Here is a 21,237-nt window from a genome sequence, read left to right on the forward strand (position 1 = left end):
ATCTTTTCCCAAGGAATATTTAAAAAATTTTATATCAATGTTAATGGAATGACATACTTTTTGATTCAAGGTTCTTAAATGTAGTTTTAGTTTTGATTCAATGTTATAGAACACTGTTTTTTTAAACTGTGATCTGCAGCCCACATGTAATGGAATCACCTGGGGTGCTTATATTAAAAAATGCAGATTCTAGGGCTCACACCAACTAAATCTCCTGGGATTGGAGACCAGCAGGTAGCTCCTATAATCTCCACAGCTGCTTCTAAGGCACACCAAGTTTAAGAAGCATTCTTTCATATTTTCAGACAGAATTCTTACAAAATGACAAAGAAGGAAAATCTTAATCTTTTAAAGTTAGAGTTCGGGCGTTAGACTGTGCACTTCTTCAACACAGTTTGTCTTTCCCATTTTCCCTTTCCAGTTCTTTATACTGTCAAGGGATTGGGGCAGAAATGGGAAACAAAGCAGCAAAAGAAAAACTATTTATTTCTTTATACACATTTTGCTTTAATAATCACCAAAAAGACTTTCATTTTCTGTCACCCACCCTGTCCACCGGTTATGTTGGCCTTCAATATATGGCGATAGCAACATATATAAATCTATATCATACATTTATACACACAACACATTCTACCAGCACTGTGAAGACACAGACTAGGCTCTATGAGGCTGGGGGCCTCTCCCATGCCACTTAAAAACGAGCACAGGTTTGCTCTATGCAAGAATTTCAACAGAATTTGTCTGGCCATCAGTCCCCAATTTCCCCGAGGTAAGACAGGATGACAAAATGGGACAGCATATTTGAAGTGAGGTCAGTCCAATTTGGATACCATAGAAGAAAAGAAATCGGATGTGCTAGGTTAAGCCTGAGATGGTATCTGGGAAGTCACCACATTCATGATGTGAACTCAAAGAACGCAGGTGCTACAGTGCAGACCAAAGCCCAGCCTGACTTGACCCAACAGGGTCAGGTGTGGATCTGTGAGTAGTGCTCACTGAGCTCCGCCAGCAGTGTCTGGCAGGGCACCGCTGCTCAGTAGTGTGCTTTTAGAACCTGCCAGAGGAGCTCCAGCATTGGGACCACGTGCCCCATTTATCGGAATCAGGGTCCTATATCCACTGAGCTTTCCATCTCAGGACAGCTGATGAGGCAGAAATGTGCTGTTGCTAGTTCCCAAGCTGCTGGGGCTGTTGAGAAGCAGTACCACAAACTCTTCTATGCAAACTACGCATCTTCTGCTTAGTGCTGGGCCAGGTGGACCTTGGCTAACGGTATTCCATAGCTCTCAGAAAGGCTTTCTGGCTTTCTCCCAGCTCCACCAGGATACATCTCTGACTCCCTCTTCTGGACCCTCCGGTGGACTTGGAGGAACGAGGCCCAGATGCTCCTCAGCAGATAGGTAGCTGCACAAAAGGGGGACAGGCCCGCCTTTCCTGCTGTTGTAAGGACTTCTGGTGGCTGTGCTTCTTGCATGGTGCCTGGAAGGCAAGGGTCACAAGACTGGAGTACATGACAGAGCCCTTAGGGATTTCACCTGCAGACAAAAATAAAACAATCCAAATCAGTGTATATTGCCAGGCCCTACTGATGACTACCTGAAGCTGCAGTGAGAGCTACAGGGTGACCAAAGTCAGGAGCATGGTGAGAGCCAGTTAAGAGGATGAGCTAAGAGCATGCGCTGCAGTCTGGAGAAGCAACAGGTGCCCGAGGTTACGGGGAGCCTCCCCACCTCCCTGTGTGCTGAGATCCCTACTCCAATTCACTGCACACTGGGTGGCTGGATCCTACCACTGCCTCTTTAGGGGCCAGGTGACTCTCCAAATCAGTTTGTCTCAGCAGAAAGAGGCCTTTGCCATCTCCACCCGAGAAAGAAGTGCTTAGCATGAAACATGCACATATAGAAACAGCCTGTTGTAGGAAGAAGAGGACATTTTGTGGGGAAGTCCTCTGTTAAGTTTATGTCCGGTCGCCATAATGAGGGTGTGGAGGGACCAAGTCCACAAGGACCTCAAAGCTCAACTAAGTCCAGTTCCATCTTTGACAGATGAGGGTGCAGCAGTCTCACAGAGACTAAGGGACAAGCCGAAGCCACAGGACAGTTAGTGATAAGCCAGGGATTAGAACCGAGGCCTCGGGTCCTTTCCAGTGATCTATGGGAGGTGGAGGGGAAAGTTTCCACACTGGAGAAAGCCAGTGGATACCAGAGACTTTTGGGTTACCTTTTAGTGGATACTAGAGACTTTTGGGTTACCTTTTAGTGGATACTAGAGACTTTTGGGTTACCTTTTCTGGGACAGGAATAAGGCTTTACAGAGGCAATCCTGTAAGTGTTGCTCTAAAGAGGCTCAGGAAAGAGAAGAATTTTCAGAGAAAAACAAAAGGGAATTAGTTGGGGGGCGGGGAAAGAGCAAGTTAAACTGGCCCAAGCCATTTTCACACTGTGGAGATCAACATTCTCTCAGGTTAGGGTTCAGAAACATTTCTAGGAATATGCTCAATTGCTTATGGCAAAGCTTTGTAGTCCACGTTAAAAGGTTTAGTTTCTGATTTTTAAACCATTTCATATACCTCAAGTTTTTCTTCAAAGCACTTCCTAGGGAATGATTAACACTTAGTGTTTTGTTTTGTTTTGCTTTGTTTTGTTTTTTGAGATGGAGTCTCGTTTTGTGGCCCAGGCTAGAGTGCAGTGGCCGGATCTCGGCTCACTGCAAGCTCCACCTCCCGGGTTCATGCCATTCTCCTGCCTCAGTCTCTGAGTAGCTGGGACTACAGGCGCGCACCACCATGCCCTGCTAATTTTTTGTATTTTTAGTAGAGACGGGGTTTCACCATGTTAGCCAGGATGGTCTCGATCTCCTGACCTCATGATCCACCCGCCTGGGCCTCCCAAAGTGCTGGGATTACAGGCGTGAGCCAGTGTGCCCTGCGAACACTTAGTGTTTTAAGTAAACATAGATAATGTCTGTTATATTTGTAACATTTTCCCCCTGAAGTTTCGGTTGTTATTTACTAATAAATTCTCTTTTAGACCAATGAGATCCAACAGATCTCTTTTGTCATATTACTTAAAAATATATCGAAATCAAATTGCTGTTCTTAACCCAGGAGTGTGCAGTGAAATCAGTTTACTAGGTTGCAAATTGCTTTTACTTTTTCATGAAGAGTAGAACCCATAACTGGCCTCAAGATCCCTCTACCAAAAGCTCATTCCGAGGCAGACTCCTGAATGTCTAATGACTTCAAGAGTCAGCTGAACTGCATTTCTCCAGTCTCCTGACTCGGCATCAAAGAAGAAAAATTGGAGTAAAATGGAGAGATGATGACAATGTGAGAGTGAACCAAGATACAGGGGCAGGAGCCGACAGGGTGGGAGGGTGATGGGAACAGAAACTAGCAGGACTCTCACTGAGGACCTGTGATGTTGCAAGTGGACCCGAAATCTCCTGGAAGGCCAAAGCAGGCCAAGGTCACCTACAAGATCTGCTAATGGATGGTGATGGGTTGGGGACAGGCTTGGTGCCTCTGACTGGTGCAGTAGTTTCCTTACCTCTAAGTCTGTCCTCCCCTCCCTCTTCATCCACAATTGCTCGTGGCACAGGAGGTTTGGGGACATCAAATCAGTCTCCACTCCCAACATCTCCAAGTCCCCTGGTCACTGCTCCCCTGCAGCACAAGTGGGGCATCGGGAAGACTGCCCGTTTCTTCCCCCATTCCCTCTCAGGGAACCTACACTGGCTGACGATGAACTGCTCCATGCTCTCCTTCTGCTGGTTCGCGGTCTTCAGACGCTCAGCTGTGCTCTGAAGGAGCCGCTCCTATTTGGATACTTTGGTTCTCAGTTCCAGAAGTTCCCTTTCTGTTGATTCTCCCTGGATAAGAGGAACAGACTCTTACTGAACAGGCAGAAGGACTAAAGCACCCTGCGCTTTGTGGCTCTTTCCAATTCCAAGAAGGATTCTACAATCTTCTCCACCCCCCTGAACTGGATTTCCTGCTTCACAGCCTCAGATACCTCCAGCTGAGGACAGTTTAGGATGAGGCCATTAGGTAGGAATATTGAGACTCTGGAATTCCCCATGTAGACTAGCACAGGCCCACACACCTGTAGCTTAAGAGAATTTCGCTTCAGACTGGAATAAAACTCCCAGCTCTGAAGAGGACCTTGCTTTAGTCCTGATATCAGTTCTGTCACTCTCCCTTCACAGGCAAGATTGAGAGTTCAGAAATGATATATTCGGGAGAGAGATCTGGACTCAGGAAAGTTTGCAAGTTTGTAAATATTTGTGCCAATATGGAGATGGCAAAACACCGTCTCCCTGGAATGAGCCTAGCTGGATCCCAAAGGTGTTGGTGACGTTGATCTGGAGCTGGGATCCCTGGGAGGGGATCCTGAAACCTGTCTCCTCGAGGGTCTGCCAATCAGAGTTAGCCTGAGCTCTGAGCAGATCCTGAGGGGTGGCTGACTTTCCCCAGGCCTGGTCCAGAGATGCCAGCTGAAGTGATATGCTGGGATTCCAGGCAGCGGCTGAAAAGGCTCAGTCTCATGGGGGCATTCTGTGATCATGTGACCATGGGACCTGAGGGGTGGGAGGTGGGTGCTGAAGCTTTAACTGAATTTCAGCTCAGCCAAACTTCAGAGAGGTAAAGAAACTGAACCTTTATGGATTGCCAGGGTTACAATGTCTCCGCCTTCTCCACACCCCTTCCTCTTCTTCTTTGATTTTTTATCCAGGGGCCAGGGGGCTGGTGGGGATTGGGATGTATTCAGAGCTGCAATGAAAGCAGCCACCATGGGTCAGAGATGTCCCTCCAGGGACACTCCTCTAAGGTCCTATCTATCCCAATTCAGTATGTGGCTCCTGATTTTCTGTGAAAGCTGTGACATTGAGGAGACAGAACAGTATTGGAGGGCAGGAAAACTGGGTTTGAACCAAGAAAGGACACTGGCATCTTATCACTTTGCCAGGCAGCACAGGGATGTGGGTGCTTGGCAGGGCCGCTCTCCAGAACACGGTGAGGAGGGAAGCCGACTCCTCTAGGGCATGGTGCAGGGCAGTGGTGCTGCTCCGAAGCTCACGAATGCCTTTGCTGCCCAGCACCTGGGGAAAGGTAACACCACAGGAGCGGAGAGATTACTTTCTTCCCCCTGCATGGGCTCCCGCTTCCTTTGTGAGTGAGGCACAGAACATGGGCCTGCTTGAACTGTGAAGCCCTCGCACAACCATTTGCAGCTCTCAGAACTAAGGTGCTGGTCCCTTTACCAGGTATGCCTCCCTCCACCTGCAGAACCCACAAGGCTTTCAAAACTCACCCCCCTTGCTGTGTCCTCTATGAACCTGTTACCTTCCTTGCCTGAGATAAATGACCACGTTTGCATTGGCGGCCTCACAGCACAGAGGATGACTTCTCATGCTGTGCCTGTAGCCCCTTACTGTGCTGATCTACTTGTGTGTGTGTCTTGCCCTCTAGTGTGGGGTTCCGTGGAGGCAGGGCTGTCCCTACGCATCCATGGGTCTCCAGCAGCTCAGACAGCACAGCCCCTGGTGCCTGGTCTCTCTCACTGGCAAGGCACTCTGAGAAGCTTTGCTGACTGCCTTCCCTCCCCCATGCAGTCTGCACAAGGAAATGCCATGGCTGCCAGGCTTCTCACCCCTTCCACATGTGGGGGCCATACACCTGCAAATCCTTCCGTTTCTGTCCACCCCATTGTGTCAGCTCTGCCCACAGATGGTCATGTGCCTGCATGAGTGTGGTAGATAATAAGCTACCAAAGGCTGCTAGGCAATGCAACGTGTTTCTGTGGGGCTGAGGGGCAATATCCAGTCAGCTACATCTGGAACAGAGCAGAACTGACAGTGAAAATAGGAGATAGAGAAGACAGGGCCTGGCTGCTATACATGGAAGAGGAAGCCTCAGCTGTTGAGAGATGCAAAGCATGAAAAAAACAAAAACAAACAAAAACAAAAATGGTGGGAGAAGGAGTTAACATGAAAGGAAGAAAGGGCACAAGGAAAGAGTGCACCTAAAGCTACAGGTGTGATTACCTCTGTGCCTTGGGCTTCAAGGCCAAGGAAGCTGCACACTGATCTCACAAGAGACACTACCTTTTTGACCAGCAGCTTGCCCTCCACAATCTGCTGTCTCAGGGCACTGTAGTCATCCATGTGGCCAATGACATGGCGGCCATGCTTATTGGCAAAGGAGCCATCAGTAGCATCACCCTCCAGCTTGGGAGGGGTCTTCATTACTGGAGAAGTATCCACACCCAAGCCTGAAAAAGAAAATGACAACACAACAGAATCCTCTGTTATTCATAATGATATCGTCAGTTTGCTCCAACTCAAAAGAGGTAGAGAACAAGAAAAGGAAGAGGCTGGGAACAAGAAAGGAAGCCTTGGAATATACAAGGGTGGGGCAAAGACCATAGAGATCTTTTGGCTTCTATATTTCTATAATGTTGTGAAATATAGGCTTTCACCATGCTGGCCAGGCTGGTGTTGAACTCCTGACCTCAGGTGATCCACCTGCCTTGGCCTCTCAAAGTGTTGGGATTACAGGCGTGAGCCACCATGCCTGGCCCACAGGTGATTCTTAAGCATGCTAAACTGAGAACCCCTGAGCTAGAGGATGCACAGGAAATGGGTAGTTCACAACTGGAAGGATCAGTAGTGGGTTATACACCTAGATTGAATTTAGATTATCTCTCAATGACAAATTTGCCTGGGGACAATTTTTTCCTTATTGGCAAATGAAATAGGACAAATCATAATAAATAATAAGTTTCTGGGTAGAGAAGACACAGACAAGGAAATCAAGCTGGATACAGAGAACATTTTCAAGAATGGAGAGATTATGGTGCAATGAAGCATAAACAGCAGTAGGAAAACTACAGGAGGATGAACAATGGCAAGAAAGGCAGCCACAGAAGGTGCAGTGAGTAGGGCTAAAGGCCTCGGGGCATGTAGAGAAAACTCTGTAAATACAGATAATATGTTTAGAGACAACAAAAGATTATTTGCATTAATCACTTTCCATCATCAGTCCCTGGGCCCTTTCGTTGCCATATTTACCATTTGTTCTGTGGATTATGGCCGTTTCTGAGCCAGGAGTAGAGGAAGCAGAGCTGGGGAGGACCAGAGCTGGGGAACTCATCGCAACATCCCGGACTGGAGGGGACACAGCTGAATCTAGGGGGTAAAGGCAACCACAGTTTTCAGGAGCCCTGGAACCCCCTGCACGAGAAGCACATGCACACCTAACCGTCCCCACTGAGGTCTAATTTTCACCAAGACATTCCAGATAAATTCTTTCCACAATAGCAAACTCACACTAGGGTTGAGTGGAAGCAAACATGGCTGTAACAAGTCTATTCACTTAACTTCTTTGAGCCTCAGTTTCCTTTTATATAAAATAAGGATGATAACACTTACCTAGTGGAGTTAGCAGATGCTTAAATGAAATTGCATATACGGTATGGCTAGCTCAGGGTCTAACAGGGAAGTCATTCAATCCCTGCTGTACTAGCTACAGACCTGAGAAATACCAACAGCAGAATCCCATAAGGTGCTGGTTAAAAAAGCTGTAGAGCTAAGGCCTGTGAATCCACATTTTACTTAAGTTCCACAGGTGATTTTTTTTTTTTTTTTTTAGACAGAGTCTTACTCTGTTGCCAGGCTTGTGTGCAGTGGTGAGATCTCGGCTCACTGCAAACTCCACCTCCTGGGTTCAAACAATTCTGCTGCCTCAGCCTCCCGAGTAGCTGGGACTACAGGCACACACCATCATGCCCAGCTAATTTTTGTATTTTTAGTAGTGAAGGGGTTTCACCATGCTGGCCAGGCTGGTCTTGAACTCCTGACCTCAGGTGATCCACCCGCCTTGGCCTCCCAAAGTGTTGGGATTACAGGCGTGAGCCACCATGCCCTGCCCACATGCTGGGCTAAGCATGCGAAACTGAGAACCCCTGGGCTACAGGATGCACAGGAAATGGGTAATTCACAACTTGAAGGATCAGCAGTGGGCTATGCACCTAGATTGAATTTCTTAGAATCCAGGAGTCTTGGAATCTAGAGCAGAGCTTCTCTGGTGTGTTTCTAGGAGGAAAATAGGACACAGGATACAGACAGACAATTTATGAGACAGTTTCTCAATAAAGAAAAAGGGGATAGGCATTTTACCAAAACTGGGATGTGAAGGGGGATAAAGAAGGCACATGTGTATATGGAAAAGAATATTTAATATCATGTTCTAACTTCACGTTAAAAAAAAAAACCCTGATGTTTCTAAATACAAACAAATAAAAGAAAAACTCAACAAAACCTTGACAGGAAGAACAATACATTAGATTCTACCTTCTACAGTATCAGTGATTCTGTAGGTTGGGTGGAGGGTTGAACAAATCAGAGTTTCAGGTTAGTAACAAAGGAAAATAATCCACAGGGATATCTACAGATGGTTTGATTGTAGGTTCAACAATAGAATCAAAAGAGATGTACTATTCTTACCTATGACAACTCAATTAAGTTTACACATACAAAAATTTAAGTAAAATAATATGCTTTAAGTAGAACTTAAGGAAAAAGTTATTACGATAATTCAGAGCAAAAGAATCAGCACTGAGAACATCCACGAGAATTTAAAAAAAAATTGTTTGACAAAGTATATAGTATAGAAACGAGGTTTAGATGTTAGAAATTGGGAGCCACAGACTATTATGCAACCTTGAGCAAGTCACTTGAAACTTTCTAGGCCTGAGTTTCCTCAGCTATGAAACAAGGACATGAGGCTAGATGCCTAGGTCCTTTTCAAAGTGCTAACATTATTCGAGGAAGATTAAGTGGCAGGTAAGATGCAGGGAAACAACAGGGCATGATTTAGAAGTTGGACAGCTGTACTCCAAACAGGCAGTGATGATTGTAGTCCTGGGAGTGAATGAATAAATGGATCAGCCCTACAGTATCAGCATGTTCTCCAAGTATCTTTTGTCAAAAAGCCATCAAAGACAGAGTGGCCAGTCTAACCAGTGAATGAGCTATCTGCTATTTTTGTAAAATTACTAAAGCATCAGAGATGATTAAAATTGATGTTCTATGATTCAGGGACTTATGAACGAGAGCTGAGAGGTGAGGGAGGGGCCTCTACAGAAACCCTCCGGCAGGGAGCGGTGGCTCACACCTATAATCCCAGCACTTTGGGAGGCCAAGGCGGGGGGATCGCGAGGTAAGGAGATTGAGACCATTCTGGCTAACATGGTGAAGCCCCGTCTCTAGTAAAAATACAAAAAAAAAAAAAAAAAAAGAAAAATTAGCCCGGCGTAGCAGTGGGCGCCTGTAGTCCCAGCTACTCAGGAGGCTGAGGCAAGAGAATGGCATGAACCCGAGAGGCGGAGCTTGCAGTGAGCCAAGATCTCGCCACTGCACTCCAGCCTGGGCGACAGAGCGAGACTCTGCCTCAAAAAAAAAAAAAAAAAAAAAAAAAAAAAATCCTCCTCCTTCGTGGACTGTTCTGGTTCTCTATACAGCAGTGAAACATAGTAGGTAGCAGGGATTCCTTATATGTTTCAGTCAATTAAAAAGAGCAATACTGGTCATGTAACAAGGAGGTTTCCACCATGACTGTCATATGTATAACTGGCAGATGCACAATAATAGTGGGCATTGTTATACTGAATTAAGACCAGGATTATTTGAATAACAGAAAGTGATTACCATTAGCCAATATTACTTACTTTTATCTAAAGAATTGTAGAAATATTAATGCATTTCTGCCTGGGATACGGACCAAGTAGCCCCTTGTCACATGGATGCCTTGGCTGCAGCAAGGCGAGGCCCTTGGCTGTGGTGCTTCATGACCCACAAGGTCCCCTTCTCTGGGAAGAATGTCCTACCTGATGTGGGACACTGAGGAGAATCCTGCTTCCTCAATTTGAGCCTTTAGCTCCTTCAGTTCCTCCTCAGCTTTCCTCTTCTCTTCTAAGTGCTGGTGGATCTCAGCCCTCAGGTGGAGTATTTCTTCCTGAAGACACTTGTTACTGTCCCCTCCCATCGGGGAAGGGGGGAAAAAGATGGGTTCTGGGTCTCCACAGTTGCCAGACTTTTCTCCAAAGCCACCTTGACAAGCTAAAAGAAAATCATGGTTTGAAGAAGTTAGGCCATTAAAGAGGACCCAAGAGAAACATGAGATTGCAAAGGCAGTTCTCAATGAGAACAAAAACAAACAAAAAAAGCAGATCTAAAATGAACTCCCTACCCAGAACCTCCTTAGTCAGGCATAAAGACACTGGGGACTGGTTTGGGTGGGAAGGACACACTAAATGAGCAGGAGGAATTTCCCCATTGGAGAAGAGGAGAATCCAGAGATGGTGAGGGAGAAAGGCACATAGGAAATTAAAACAAATGCAAACAAACAAGGTTGAAACAGGACTGGAGGGTGTGAATGTGGTGATTCTTCTCTTCCCGAGGAGACAGAGTCCTGCGAGTTTTCTCACAAGTCAGGAAGCTTCATCAGCTCTGCAACACTTGAGTGCTGGATGGCGGGAGATGACGGCTTAAGGTATCAGGGCGCAAAGCCTAAGGCCCTGCCTGTAACTCTGACTCCCTCAAGGACAGCTGAGAGGGAGGACTCGGGGCACTGGGGAAACAGTCAGCAGATGTAGTCACACAATTAGAATAAGGTGGAGCTACAGGGAAGACAACACCAACCATTTCATTGGCAGCAGAAGAATCACACTCTGCAGCTACTGGGAGGTACAGGTGGAGCCACCCTGCCAAGCAGCCGACCTCACTTTTTGGTTATTATCCCTGTGCTGATGCTGCCAGACAAACTCTCTCTACAAATCTCAGCATGTGGAAGAAACAGAGGCAGGAACAATTGCCCAGCATCTTTTTATTTCTCGAGGACACTCTTGAAGTTATTCGTCAATGTTTTAATTAAAGCAGATCTTATGGCTTTTCCTCATATGCAAATTTGTTAACTTTTAGACTTTGTCTTGTTCATTTTGGGCTTTATTCCATGCTCTTAAAAGTGTAGAAATCAAAATCTGAGTATGATAATTTACTTAGCATATGACTAATTACTTTAGTACAAGGAGCTCCTGCCTGTCTGTCCAATATTAATCTAAATACGTCCCAATGTCACATTGGCTTCTTTTTCTTCTCAGTGGCAGCATCTGGAGCTTTTACTTAACTTCGGGTCAATTTTGACCTCTGAATTTTCCGCCCCTCCCCCACAGCTGTTGCTGGGTCGTGTTGTTTTGTTTTATCTCTATACATATTATGACTTGTAATTGTCACTTATAAATTTATTCTGGCTATACTGAATCATTCCCCAATTACCCAAGTCATCCAAATATTTGACGTGCATTTCCACAAATCATGTAGTGGTCCCATGATTGGGGCTAATTTGTAGAATTAATTATATGTTTTTTTTTTTTTTTGAGATGGAGTCTTGCTCTGTCACCCAGGCTGGAGTGCAGTGACATGACCTCGGCTCACTGCAAGCTCCGCCTCCTGGGTTCGCGCCATTCTCCTGCCTCAGCCTCCCGAGTAGCTGGGACTACAGGCACCCGTCACCACGCCCCGCTAATTTTTTGTGTTTTTAGTAGAGACGAGGTTTCACCATGTTAGCCAGGATGGTCTTGATCTCCTGACCTTGTGATCTGCCCGTCTCGGCCTCCCGAAGTGCTGGGATTACAGGCGTGAGCCACCGCACCTGGCCAATTATATGCTTTATATTTCCATTCAGGTCACCAATACATTGAACAGAGCAGGGCCCAGAACAGCTTATATGGATCAACGATTGACAGAGCTGCTGGGGTTGGCGCAAAGCCACTGACTTTTACTATTCCCCATGACAAAGTATGTTCAAATCTAGGTCACAGGTTTGTGGCAGGGTTGATTCACAGTATGCATGTGCAATGGTGTTCAGTAGCATAGCAGTTGAGGTTGTGAAGACCTGTGCACCCAGGTCAAAGAAGAAACATCCTTAGACAAAGCCACTCAATTCCCAGGCACCCAGTCTTACTTGGGCTTTCTGAGCCTGAGATTTGGCAGGCTCCTGGGAATGTCTGTCTCTAAGACTCTGCTGGTAGGCTTAATCAGGATGGTGGCCATCTCCACATGCGCCCCCCCAGCATTTGTGACAAAATAAAGGAAGGGGGACCAAATAAAACTACTTCTGAAAGCTCATGATTCCATCCCTCATTTAAACTGTGTGATGTAGTCATTCTATATAAGCTCTTTGCAAGTAACTTAACTAAAACACACTTTGCCATTAGTCTTCCGTACAGGCACAGCATTATTCTTTTCTAGGCCTTAAGGGTTCCTTCTGCTTAAAAATAATGTCTAACTTTAATGAAGTTTACCCATTATTAAAATGCCTTCTGAATATATGTTATCTTGTTCTATTGATTTCAATATACTTATTTTCTTTAAAAAGAAAAAATTATGAACCATGAATGTTAACACCAGAAAAACCTTAAGGCACATCTGATCGAATTTCCCACTTTAAAGTGAGAAAATCAAACATTGCCTAGGGATCTGATTTTTCCCCAGGCTAATTTGGGTTTTCATATTTCCATCTCAAAGTGGACTTTCTTTGGCTAACTTTAAGTTTTAAATGTAAATGCCTGAAAAGTAACTCAGGATCTAGCCTTTTCATTAGTTTTGATTATGTATGAAAGCAAATATTTCTTTCCCCCAAATGAAACCCTAGGGCTTCCAGTATCTGTAATGGTAGTGTGAATCCATTAGGTCTATTTTTAATTATATCTCTCTTATTATTTGTTTGTTTGTTTGTTTGTTTTCACATTTCCTAACTTACTTGTGACATTGCTTCCATATAATTCAACTTTTTGTGCCCTGGGTTCCCATTTGCCCCACAAAGGCCTCTATGCAAATCTGATATCCTGTTTGAATGACACTGTTTTGTTTTTACCCTATTGCTTCATATCTGTCACAATGTTAAGTCAGTGCTCAACATTAAGGCATTAAAAATGAGCTTTTCTCAAATGCTCAGCATCACTAATCATTAGGGAAGTGCAAACTAAAACCATAATGAATATCATCTCACACCTGTTAGAGTGGCATTATCAGAAAGGTGAATGATGTGCTAGAGATAATGCAGAGAAAAGGGAACACACACATGGTGAATAGGTATGTAAATTAGTACAGCTGGTGTGGAAAACAGTATGGAGTTTCCTCAAAAACCTAAAAATAGAATCTACCCTATGATCCAGTAATCCCATTTCTGGGTATATATCCAAAGGAACTGAAATGAATGTGTTAAAGGTATATCTGCACTCTCATGTTCATTACAGCATTATTCAAAATAGTCAAGATGTAGAACCAACCTAGGTCCATCAGTAGATAAATGGGTAAAGAAAATGTGGCAGATAATACACAGTGGAATACTATTTAAACTTAAAATGTCAGGGGATAGGTCCTGTCATTTGTGACAACAAGAATGAATCTGAAGGTCATTATGCTTAGTGAAATAAGCCACGCACAGAGAGACACATACCACATAAGCTTACCTATATGTGGAATCTAATAAAGTTGAACTCATAGAAGCCGAGAGTAGAATGGTGGTTATTAGAGGCTGGTGGAGTGGGGAGGGAGAGTAGGGGAAATTGTTGATCAACGGTATCGACAAAAAGAATAGGTCTTAAGATATATTACATAGCAGGGTGACTATAGCCAATAATAATGTATATTTCAAAATAAGAGTAAATTTCCAATGTCTCACCATCAAAAATGATAGGTAGGCAAGTTGATGAATATGTAATTAGCTTGGTTTAATCATTCCATATTGTTTGTATGTGTGTGTATGTGTGTGTGTGTATATATATATAATAATAATATCACACCCCATAAATGTATACAATTATGATTTGTCAATCAAAAATAACTAATTTTTAAAATAGTTTTTTTGAAGTTTATCACACTTTGACTACTAATGTCTGTTCTTTGTATTTGAATCTTGATTTTTTTTCTTTAAGAGGTAGGGGTCTCATTATGTTGCCCAGGCTGGCCCTGAACTCCTGGGCTCAAGAGATTCTCTTGCTTCAGCCTCCTGAGTAGCTGCAACTATAGATGCACACTACCTGGGCTTGAATCTTTATTCTTGATTAATTTTTTCTCCATTACAAAAGTTCACATAAAAATGCAATGGTTGATTACTCTAGTTTCTTTCACAGCAATTTCATACATATTTATGATAGATCTTACATCTGCGTGAGAATAGAATTTTGTGGGAGATAATCTAGGGAAAATTACTATCATGGCCAGACTTGAGGCTTCCTGAGGTGGCTGAGTCCAAAAAGTAAGGAGCAAGCAACTTGCATTGGCCAAAAGGTGATTCTCACCTTGGAAGAAAGACAAGGTTGGATGTGTCTGTTAGGGAAAGTGTATGAATGCTTGGAGTAGGAAGGGAGCTTGGTGTCAAGCAAAAGTTTACCTTCCAAGGACGTAACAAGGAGAAGCTCAAAATCTACCTTAAGGGGCCACTTCCCTGGAAACAAGCAAACAAATTTTGAGAATCTGGACACAAAACAGTTATGGCAAAGAAAGCTTTATTTAGCTGGTAGCAGGAGAGTCACAACCTCAAACTCCAGAAAAGATGAAGTAAATTTGCAATGATTTCATACCCCAAGATTCCTCCTACCCAAAGCTGAAGATGTATTTTCGAGGAAAGGCGATAGAAAGAAAAATGGTGCTTACCCAAGAGATTCTTCCATCCAGCAGGTACATACTTTGTCTATCATGAGTCAAGCCCTGATCCAAAGGCTTGTTAACTCATAATTACACTAAGCATGTCTCTTATGCCAAGTAATGTGGCAAGTATTGTGAGGGAAATACAAATGCCCTAATGTAAAATGTTCATTCCAGGGTGGACTGACCTTCTCAAAATGGGGTCTGGTCAGATTCTCCATTCTAGGCTACAGGAAAGAAGGCTGAAGAAGAAGCAACTTTACAACTCAGTTTGCCTACAGTTGAGAATTAGAGCAAATGACTTGCAATACCAGGAGTACTTCAGACCATATCAATCAGAATCTGACTGTCTTCATATCTGTGTCTCCTGTTCATTTATTCTGAAGTTAGTCCTGTCCCACAGTCATTATAACCATCAGTGACCAGCCAACCTCCCAATCTAGCTGTCTTAGAGTAGACATTTGTTCATCCTGCAGGTCCCTCTCTCTCACCCAAGATCCTCAATGAAATCAGAGAGTGAGGACACAGGGATCTGTCTGGAGGGACAGAGATGTATATAATTAAAGTCACAACCATCGGTAAGAAGGACTCAGGAGAAGTTATTCAAGTAAAAGAAAAAGTGGAGCTCATGCAAGCACTCAAGGGAGCAGGGAAGGTTGGGTACAGCTATAGCAACAAGAAGGTTAATCCTACTACAAGAAGGTGATCCAACTACTATAAAGAAACTGTTGAGAACATGACATATCCCAGACAACTACTCATGTCCCCAAGTGCCAAATCCCAAAAGATTTGAGGACGCTCATTTGGGCTCTTCTTATTGGTTGATTCGATGTCTCCTCTTTCTCTTATGCAGAAGACATACAGGCAGACCCAGAAAGCCTCATTTCTTGTATAGTTTTCCTAAAAACCCCAAGAAAGCTGTCACTGGAAAGTCCAGCTGCTTGTGTGGGACACCTACCAATGATTCACTTTCTCCTTAAGAATCATAGGCACACGAGATGAGAGAAGAAGGCTTCAGTCCATCAAACTTCTCAGAGCTAAAGGAGGAATTACGTACCCAGCACAAAGAAACTAAAAATCTTGAAAAAAGAGTGGAAGAATTGATATAATTAAGTAATTATATCAATTAATTAATTGCAGAGAAGGTCATAAACGAAATGTAATTAATGCAGAGAAGGTCATAAACAAAATGAAAGAGATGAAAACCATGACACGAGAAATACGTGACAAATGCACAAGCTTCAGTAACCGACTCGATTAACTGGAAGAAAGAGTATCAGTGATTCAGGATCAAATGAATGAAATGAAGCGAGAAGAGAAACCAAAAGAAAAAAGAAGAAAAAGAAATGAACAAAGCCTGCAAGAAGTATGGGATTATGTAAAAAGACCAAATCTACGTCTGATTGGGGTGCCTGAAAGTGAAGGAGAAAATGGAACCAAGTTGGAAAACACTCTGCAGGATATCATCCAGGAGAACTTCCCCAACCTAGTAGGGCAGGCCAACATTCAAATCCAGGAAATACAGAGAACACCACAAAGATACTCCTGGAGAAGAGCAGCTCCAAGACACATAATTGCCAGATTCACCAAAGTTGAAATGAAGGAAAAAATCTTAAGGGCAGCCAGAGAGAAAGGTCGGGTTACCCACAAAAGGAAGCCCATCAGACTAACAGCAGATCTCTCGGCAGAAACTCTACAAGCCAGAAGAGAGTGGGGGCCAATATTCAACATTCTTAAAGAAAAGAATTTTAAATCCAGAATTTCATATCCAGCCAAACTAAGTTTCATAAGTGAAGGAGAAATAAAATCCTTTACAGATAAGCAAATGCTTAGAGATTTTGTCACCACTAGGCCTGCCTTACAAGAGACCCTGAAGGAAGCACTCAACATGGAAAGGAACAACCGGTACCAGCCATTGCAAAAACATGCCAAAATGTAAAGACCATCGAGGCTAGGAAGAAACTGCATCAACTGACGAGCAAAATAACCAGTTAATATCATAATGGCAGGATCAAGTTCACACATAACAATATTAACCTTAAATGTAAATGGACTAAATGCTCCAATTAAAAGACACAGACTGGCAAACTGGATAAAGAGTCAAGACCCATCAGTCTGCTGTATTCAGGAGACCCATCTCACATGCAGAGACATACATAGGCTCAAAATAAAGGGATGGAGGAAGATTTACCAAGCAAATGGAGAACAAAAAAAAGCAGGGGTTGCAATACTAGTCTCTGATAAAACAGACTTTAAACCATCAAAGATCAAAAGAGACAAAGAAGGCCATTACATAATGGTAAAGGGATCAATTCAACAAGAAGAGCTAAGTATCCTAAATATATATGCACCCAATACAGGAGCACCCAGATTCATAAAGCAAGTCCTTAGAGACTTACAAAGAGACTTAGACTCCCATACAGTAATGATGGGAGACTTCAACACTCCACTGTCAACATTAGACAGATCAATGAGACAGAAAGTTAACAAGGATATCCAGGAATTGAACTCATCTCTGTAGCAAGCAGACCTAATAGACATCTATAGAACTCTTTACCCCAAATCAACAGAATATACATTCTTCTCAGCACCACATCGCACTTATTCCAAAATTGACCACATAATTGGAAGTAAAGCACTCCTCAGCAAATGTACAAGAACAGAAATTATAACAAACTGTCTCTCAGACCACAGTGCAATCAAACTAGAACTCAGGACTAAGAAACTCAATCAAAACCGCTCAACTACATAGAAACTGAACAACCTGCTCCTGAATGACTACTGGGTACATAATGAAATGAAGGCAGAAATAAAGATGTTCTTTGAAACCAATGAGAACAAAGATACAACATACCAGAATCTCTGGGACACATTTAAAGCAGTGTGTAGAGGGAAATTTATAGCACTAAATGCCCACAAGAGAAAGCAGGAAAGATCTAAAATTGACACTCTAACATCGCAATTAAAAGAACTAGAGAAGCAAGAGCAAACACATTCGAAAGCTAGCAGAAGGCTAGAAATAACTAAGATCAGAGCAGAACTGAAGGAGATAGAGACACAAAAAACCCTCCAAAAAATCAATGAATCCAGGAGATGGTTTTTTGAAAAGATCAATAAAATTGACAGACCGCTAGCAAGACTAATAAAGAAGAAAAGAGAGAAGAATCAAATAGATGCAATAAAAAATGATAAAGGGGATATCACCACCGACCGACCCCACAGAAATACAAACTACCATCAGAGAATACTATAAACACCTCTACGCAAAGAAACTAGAAAATCTAGAAGAAATGGATAATTTCCTGGACACTTACACTCTTCCAAGACTAAACCAGGAAGAAGTGGAATCCATGAATACACCAATAGCAGGGTCTGACATTGAGGCAATAATTAATAGCCTACCAACGAAAAAAAGTCCAGGACCAGATGGATTCACAGCTGAATTCTACCAGAGGTACAAGGAGGAGCTGGTACCATTCCTTCTGAAACTATTCCAATCAATAGAAAAAGAGGGAATCCTCCCTAACTCATTTTATGAGGCCAACATCATCCTGATACCAAAGCCTGGCAGAGACACAACAAAAAAAGAGAATTTTAGACCAATATCCCTGATGAACATTGATGCAAAAATCCTCAATAAAATACTGGCAAACCGGATTCAGCAGCACATCAAAAAGCTTATCCACCATGATCAAGTGGGCTTCATCCCTGGGATGCAAGGCTGGTTCAACATTCGCAAATCAATAAACATAATCCAGCATATACACAGAACCAAAGAGAAAAACCACACGATTATCTCAATAGATGCAAAAAAGGCTTTTGACAAAATTCAACAGCCCTTCATGCTAAAAACTCTCAATAAATTCGGTATTGATGGAACGTACCTCAAAATAATAAGAGCTATTATGACAAACCCACAGCCAATATCATACTGAATGGGCAAAAACTGGAAAAATTCCCTTTGAAAACTGGCACAAGACAGGGATGCCCTCTCTCACCACTCCTATTCAACATAGTGTTGGAAGTTCTGGCTAGGGCAATCAGGCAAGAGAAAGAAATCAAGGGTATTCAGTTAGGAAAAGAAGAAGTCAAATTGTCCCTCTTTGCAGATGACATGATTGTATATTTAGAAAACCCCATTGTCTCAGCCCAAAATCTCCTTAAGCTGATAAGCAACTTCGGCAAAGTCTCAGGATACAAAATTAACATGCAAAAATCACAAGCATTCTTATACACCAGTAACAGACAAACAGAGAGCCAAATCATGAATGAACTTCCATTCACAATTGCTTCAAAGAGAATAAAATACCTAGGAATCCAACTTACAAGGGATGTAAAGGACCTCTTCAAGGAGAACTACAAACCACTGCTCAGTGAAATCAAAGAGGACACAAACAAATGGAAGAACATACCATGCTCATGGATAGGAAGAATCAATATCGTGAAAATGGCCATACTACCCAAGGTAATTTATAGATTCAATGCCATCCCCATCAAGCTACCAATGAGTTTCTTCACAGAATTGGAAAAAACTGCTTTAAAGTTCATATGGAACCAAAAAAGAGCCCACATCTCCAAGAGAATCCTAAGTCAAAAGAACAAAGCTGGAGGCATCACGCTACCTGACTTCAAACTATACTACAAGGCTACAGTAACCAAAACAGCATGGTACTGGTACCAAAACAGAGATATAGACCAATGGAACAGAACAGAGTCCTCAGAAATAATACCACACATCTACAGCCATCCGATCTTTGACAAACCTGAGAGAAACAAGAAATGGGGAAAGGATTCCCTATTTAATAAATGGTGCTGGGAAAATTGGCTAGCCATAAGTAGAAAGCTGAAACTGGATCCTTTCCTTACTCCTTATATGAAAATTAAATCAAGGTGGATTCGAGACTTAAATGTTAGACCTAATACCATAAAAACCCTAGAAGAAAACCTAGGTAATACCATTCAGGACATAGGCATGGGCAAAGACTTCATGTCTAAAACACCAAAAGCAACAGCAGCAAAAGCCAAAATTGACAAATGGGATCTCATTAAACTAAAGAGCTTTTGCACAGCAAAAGAAACTACCACCAGAGTGAACAGGCAACCTACAGAATGGGAGAAAATTTTTGCAATCTACTCATCTGACAAAGGGCTAATATCCAGAACCTACAAAGAACTCAAACAAATTTACAAGAAAAAAACAAACAACCCCATCAAAAAGTGGGCAAAGGATATGAACAGACATTTCTCAAAAGAAGACATTCATACAGCCAACAGACACATGAAAAAATGCTCATCATCACTGGCCACCAGAGAAATGCAAATCAAAACCACAATGAGATACCATCTCACACCAGTTAGAATGGCGATCATTAAAAAGTCAGGAAACAACAGGTGCTGGAGAGGATGTGGAGAAATAGGAACACTTTTACACTGTTGGTGGGATTGTAAACTAATTCAACTGTTATGGAAAACAGTATGGCGATTCCTCAAAGATCTAGACCTAGATGTACCATATGACCCAGCCATCCCATTACTGGGTATATACCCAAAGGATTATAAATCATGCTGCTATAAAGACACATGCACACGTATGTTTATTGTGGCACTATTCACAATAGCAAAGACTTGGAATCAACCCAAATGTCCATCAGTGACTGACTGGATTAAGAAAATGTGGCACATATACACCATGGAATACTATGCAGCCATAAAAAAGGATGAGTTTGTGTCCTTTGTAGGGACATGGATGCAGCTGGAAACCATCATTCTTAGCAAACTATCACAAGAACAGAAAACCAAACACCGCATGTTCTCACTCATAGGTGGGAACTGAACAATGAGATCACTTGGACTCGGGAAGGGGAACATCACACACCGGGGCCTATTATGGGGAGGGGGGAGGGGGGAAGGATTGCATTGGGAGTTATACCTGATGTAAATGACAAGTTGATGGGTGCTGACGAGTTGATGGGTGCAGCACACCAACATGGCACAAGTATACATACGTAACAAACCTGCACGTTATGCACATGTACCCTAGAACTTAAAGTATAATAATAATAAAAAATAAAATAAAATAAAATAATAAAAAAAGAAAAAAAGATTCATAGGCACAGTCCATCTAGGAGATGAGATTGCTAAATGGCACGGACAAAGTGGAGACATTATAGGAGTTCCAGTGACTGCTTGTGGGATCACCATTGGTGGCTTAATCTCTGAAGTCCAGATTATTCACTCTTGTAACATGCTAGTTACATCTGCACTGATGGTGGATGGAAACAATGTTTCAGCCTCAAGTTCTGAGGTTTGACAGGGGATTGCTGTTGAAGAACCATCTGCTGATCATTGAGTCACCATGATCTCAGTGGTTTGTCAGGTTGCATAAGGTTCTCTTTGTATAATGAGATTTCACTGACAAAGACCCTTGCTTTGGAAGCATTCCAGTCTTCTTAGAGTTTCTTCCCAAGCAGGTCCTTCACCCTGCCACCTCCCCGAGCAGCCCTTTGATGACTCCCTGTCTTCTGT

General features: G+C 43.0%; 1 protein-coding gene across 1 annotated transcript; it reads right to left on the bottom strand.

The window, feature by feature from the left end:
• Positions 1-470: 470 nt before the first annotated feature.
• On the bottom strand, positions 471-10,048 carry LOC112611394 (myomegalin). Its single transcript, XM_025365130.1, is given in 7 exon segments — positions 471-1,538; positions 3,735-3,872; positions 4,959-5,103; positions 6,049-6,275; positions 7,075-7,191; positions 8,125-8,186; positions 9,891-10,048. Coding segments are annotated over 7 exon segments (993 nt in total). The 3' UTR covers positions 471-1,392.
• Positions 10,049-21,237: the final 11,189 nt, after the last annotated feature.

The sequence above is a fragment of the Theropithecus gelada genome, chromosome 1 (genome assembly GCF_003255815.1).
Source record: "Theropithecus gelada isolate Dixy chromosome 1, Tgel_1.0, whole genome shotgun sequence".
NCBI lineage: Eukaryota > Metazoa > Chordata > Mammalia > Primates > Cercopithecidae > Theropithecus > Theropithecus gelada.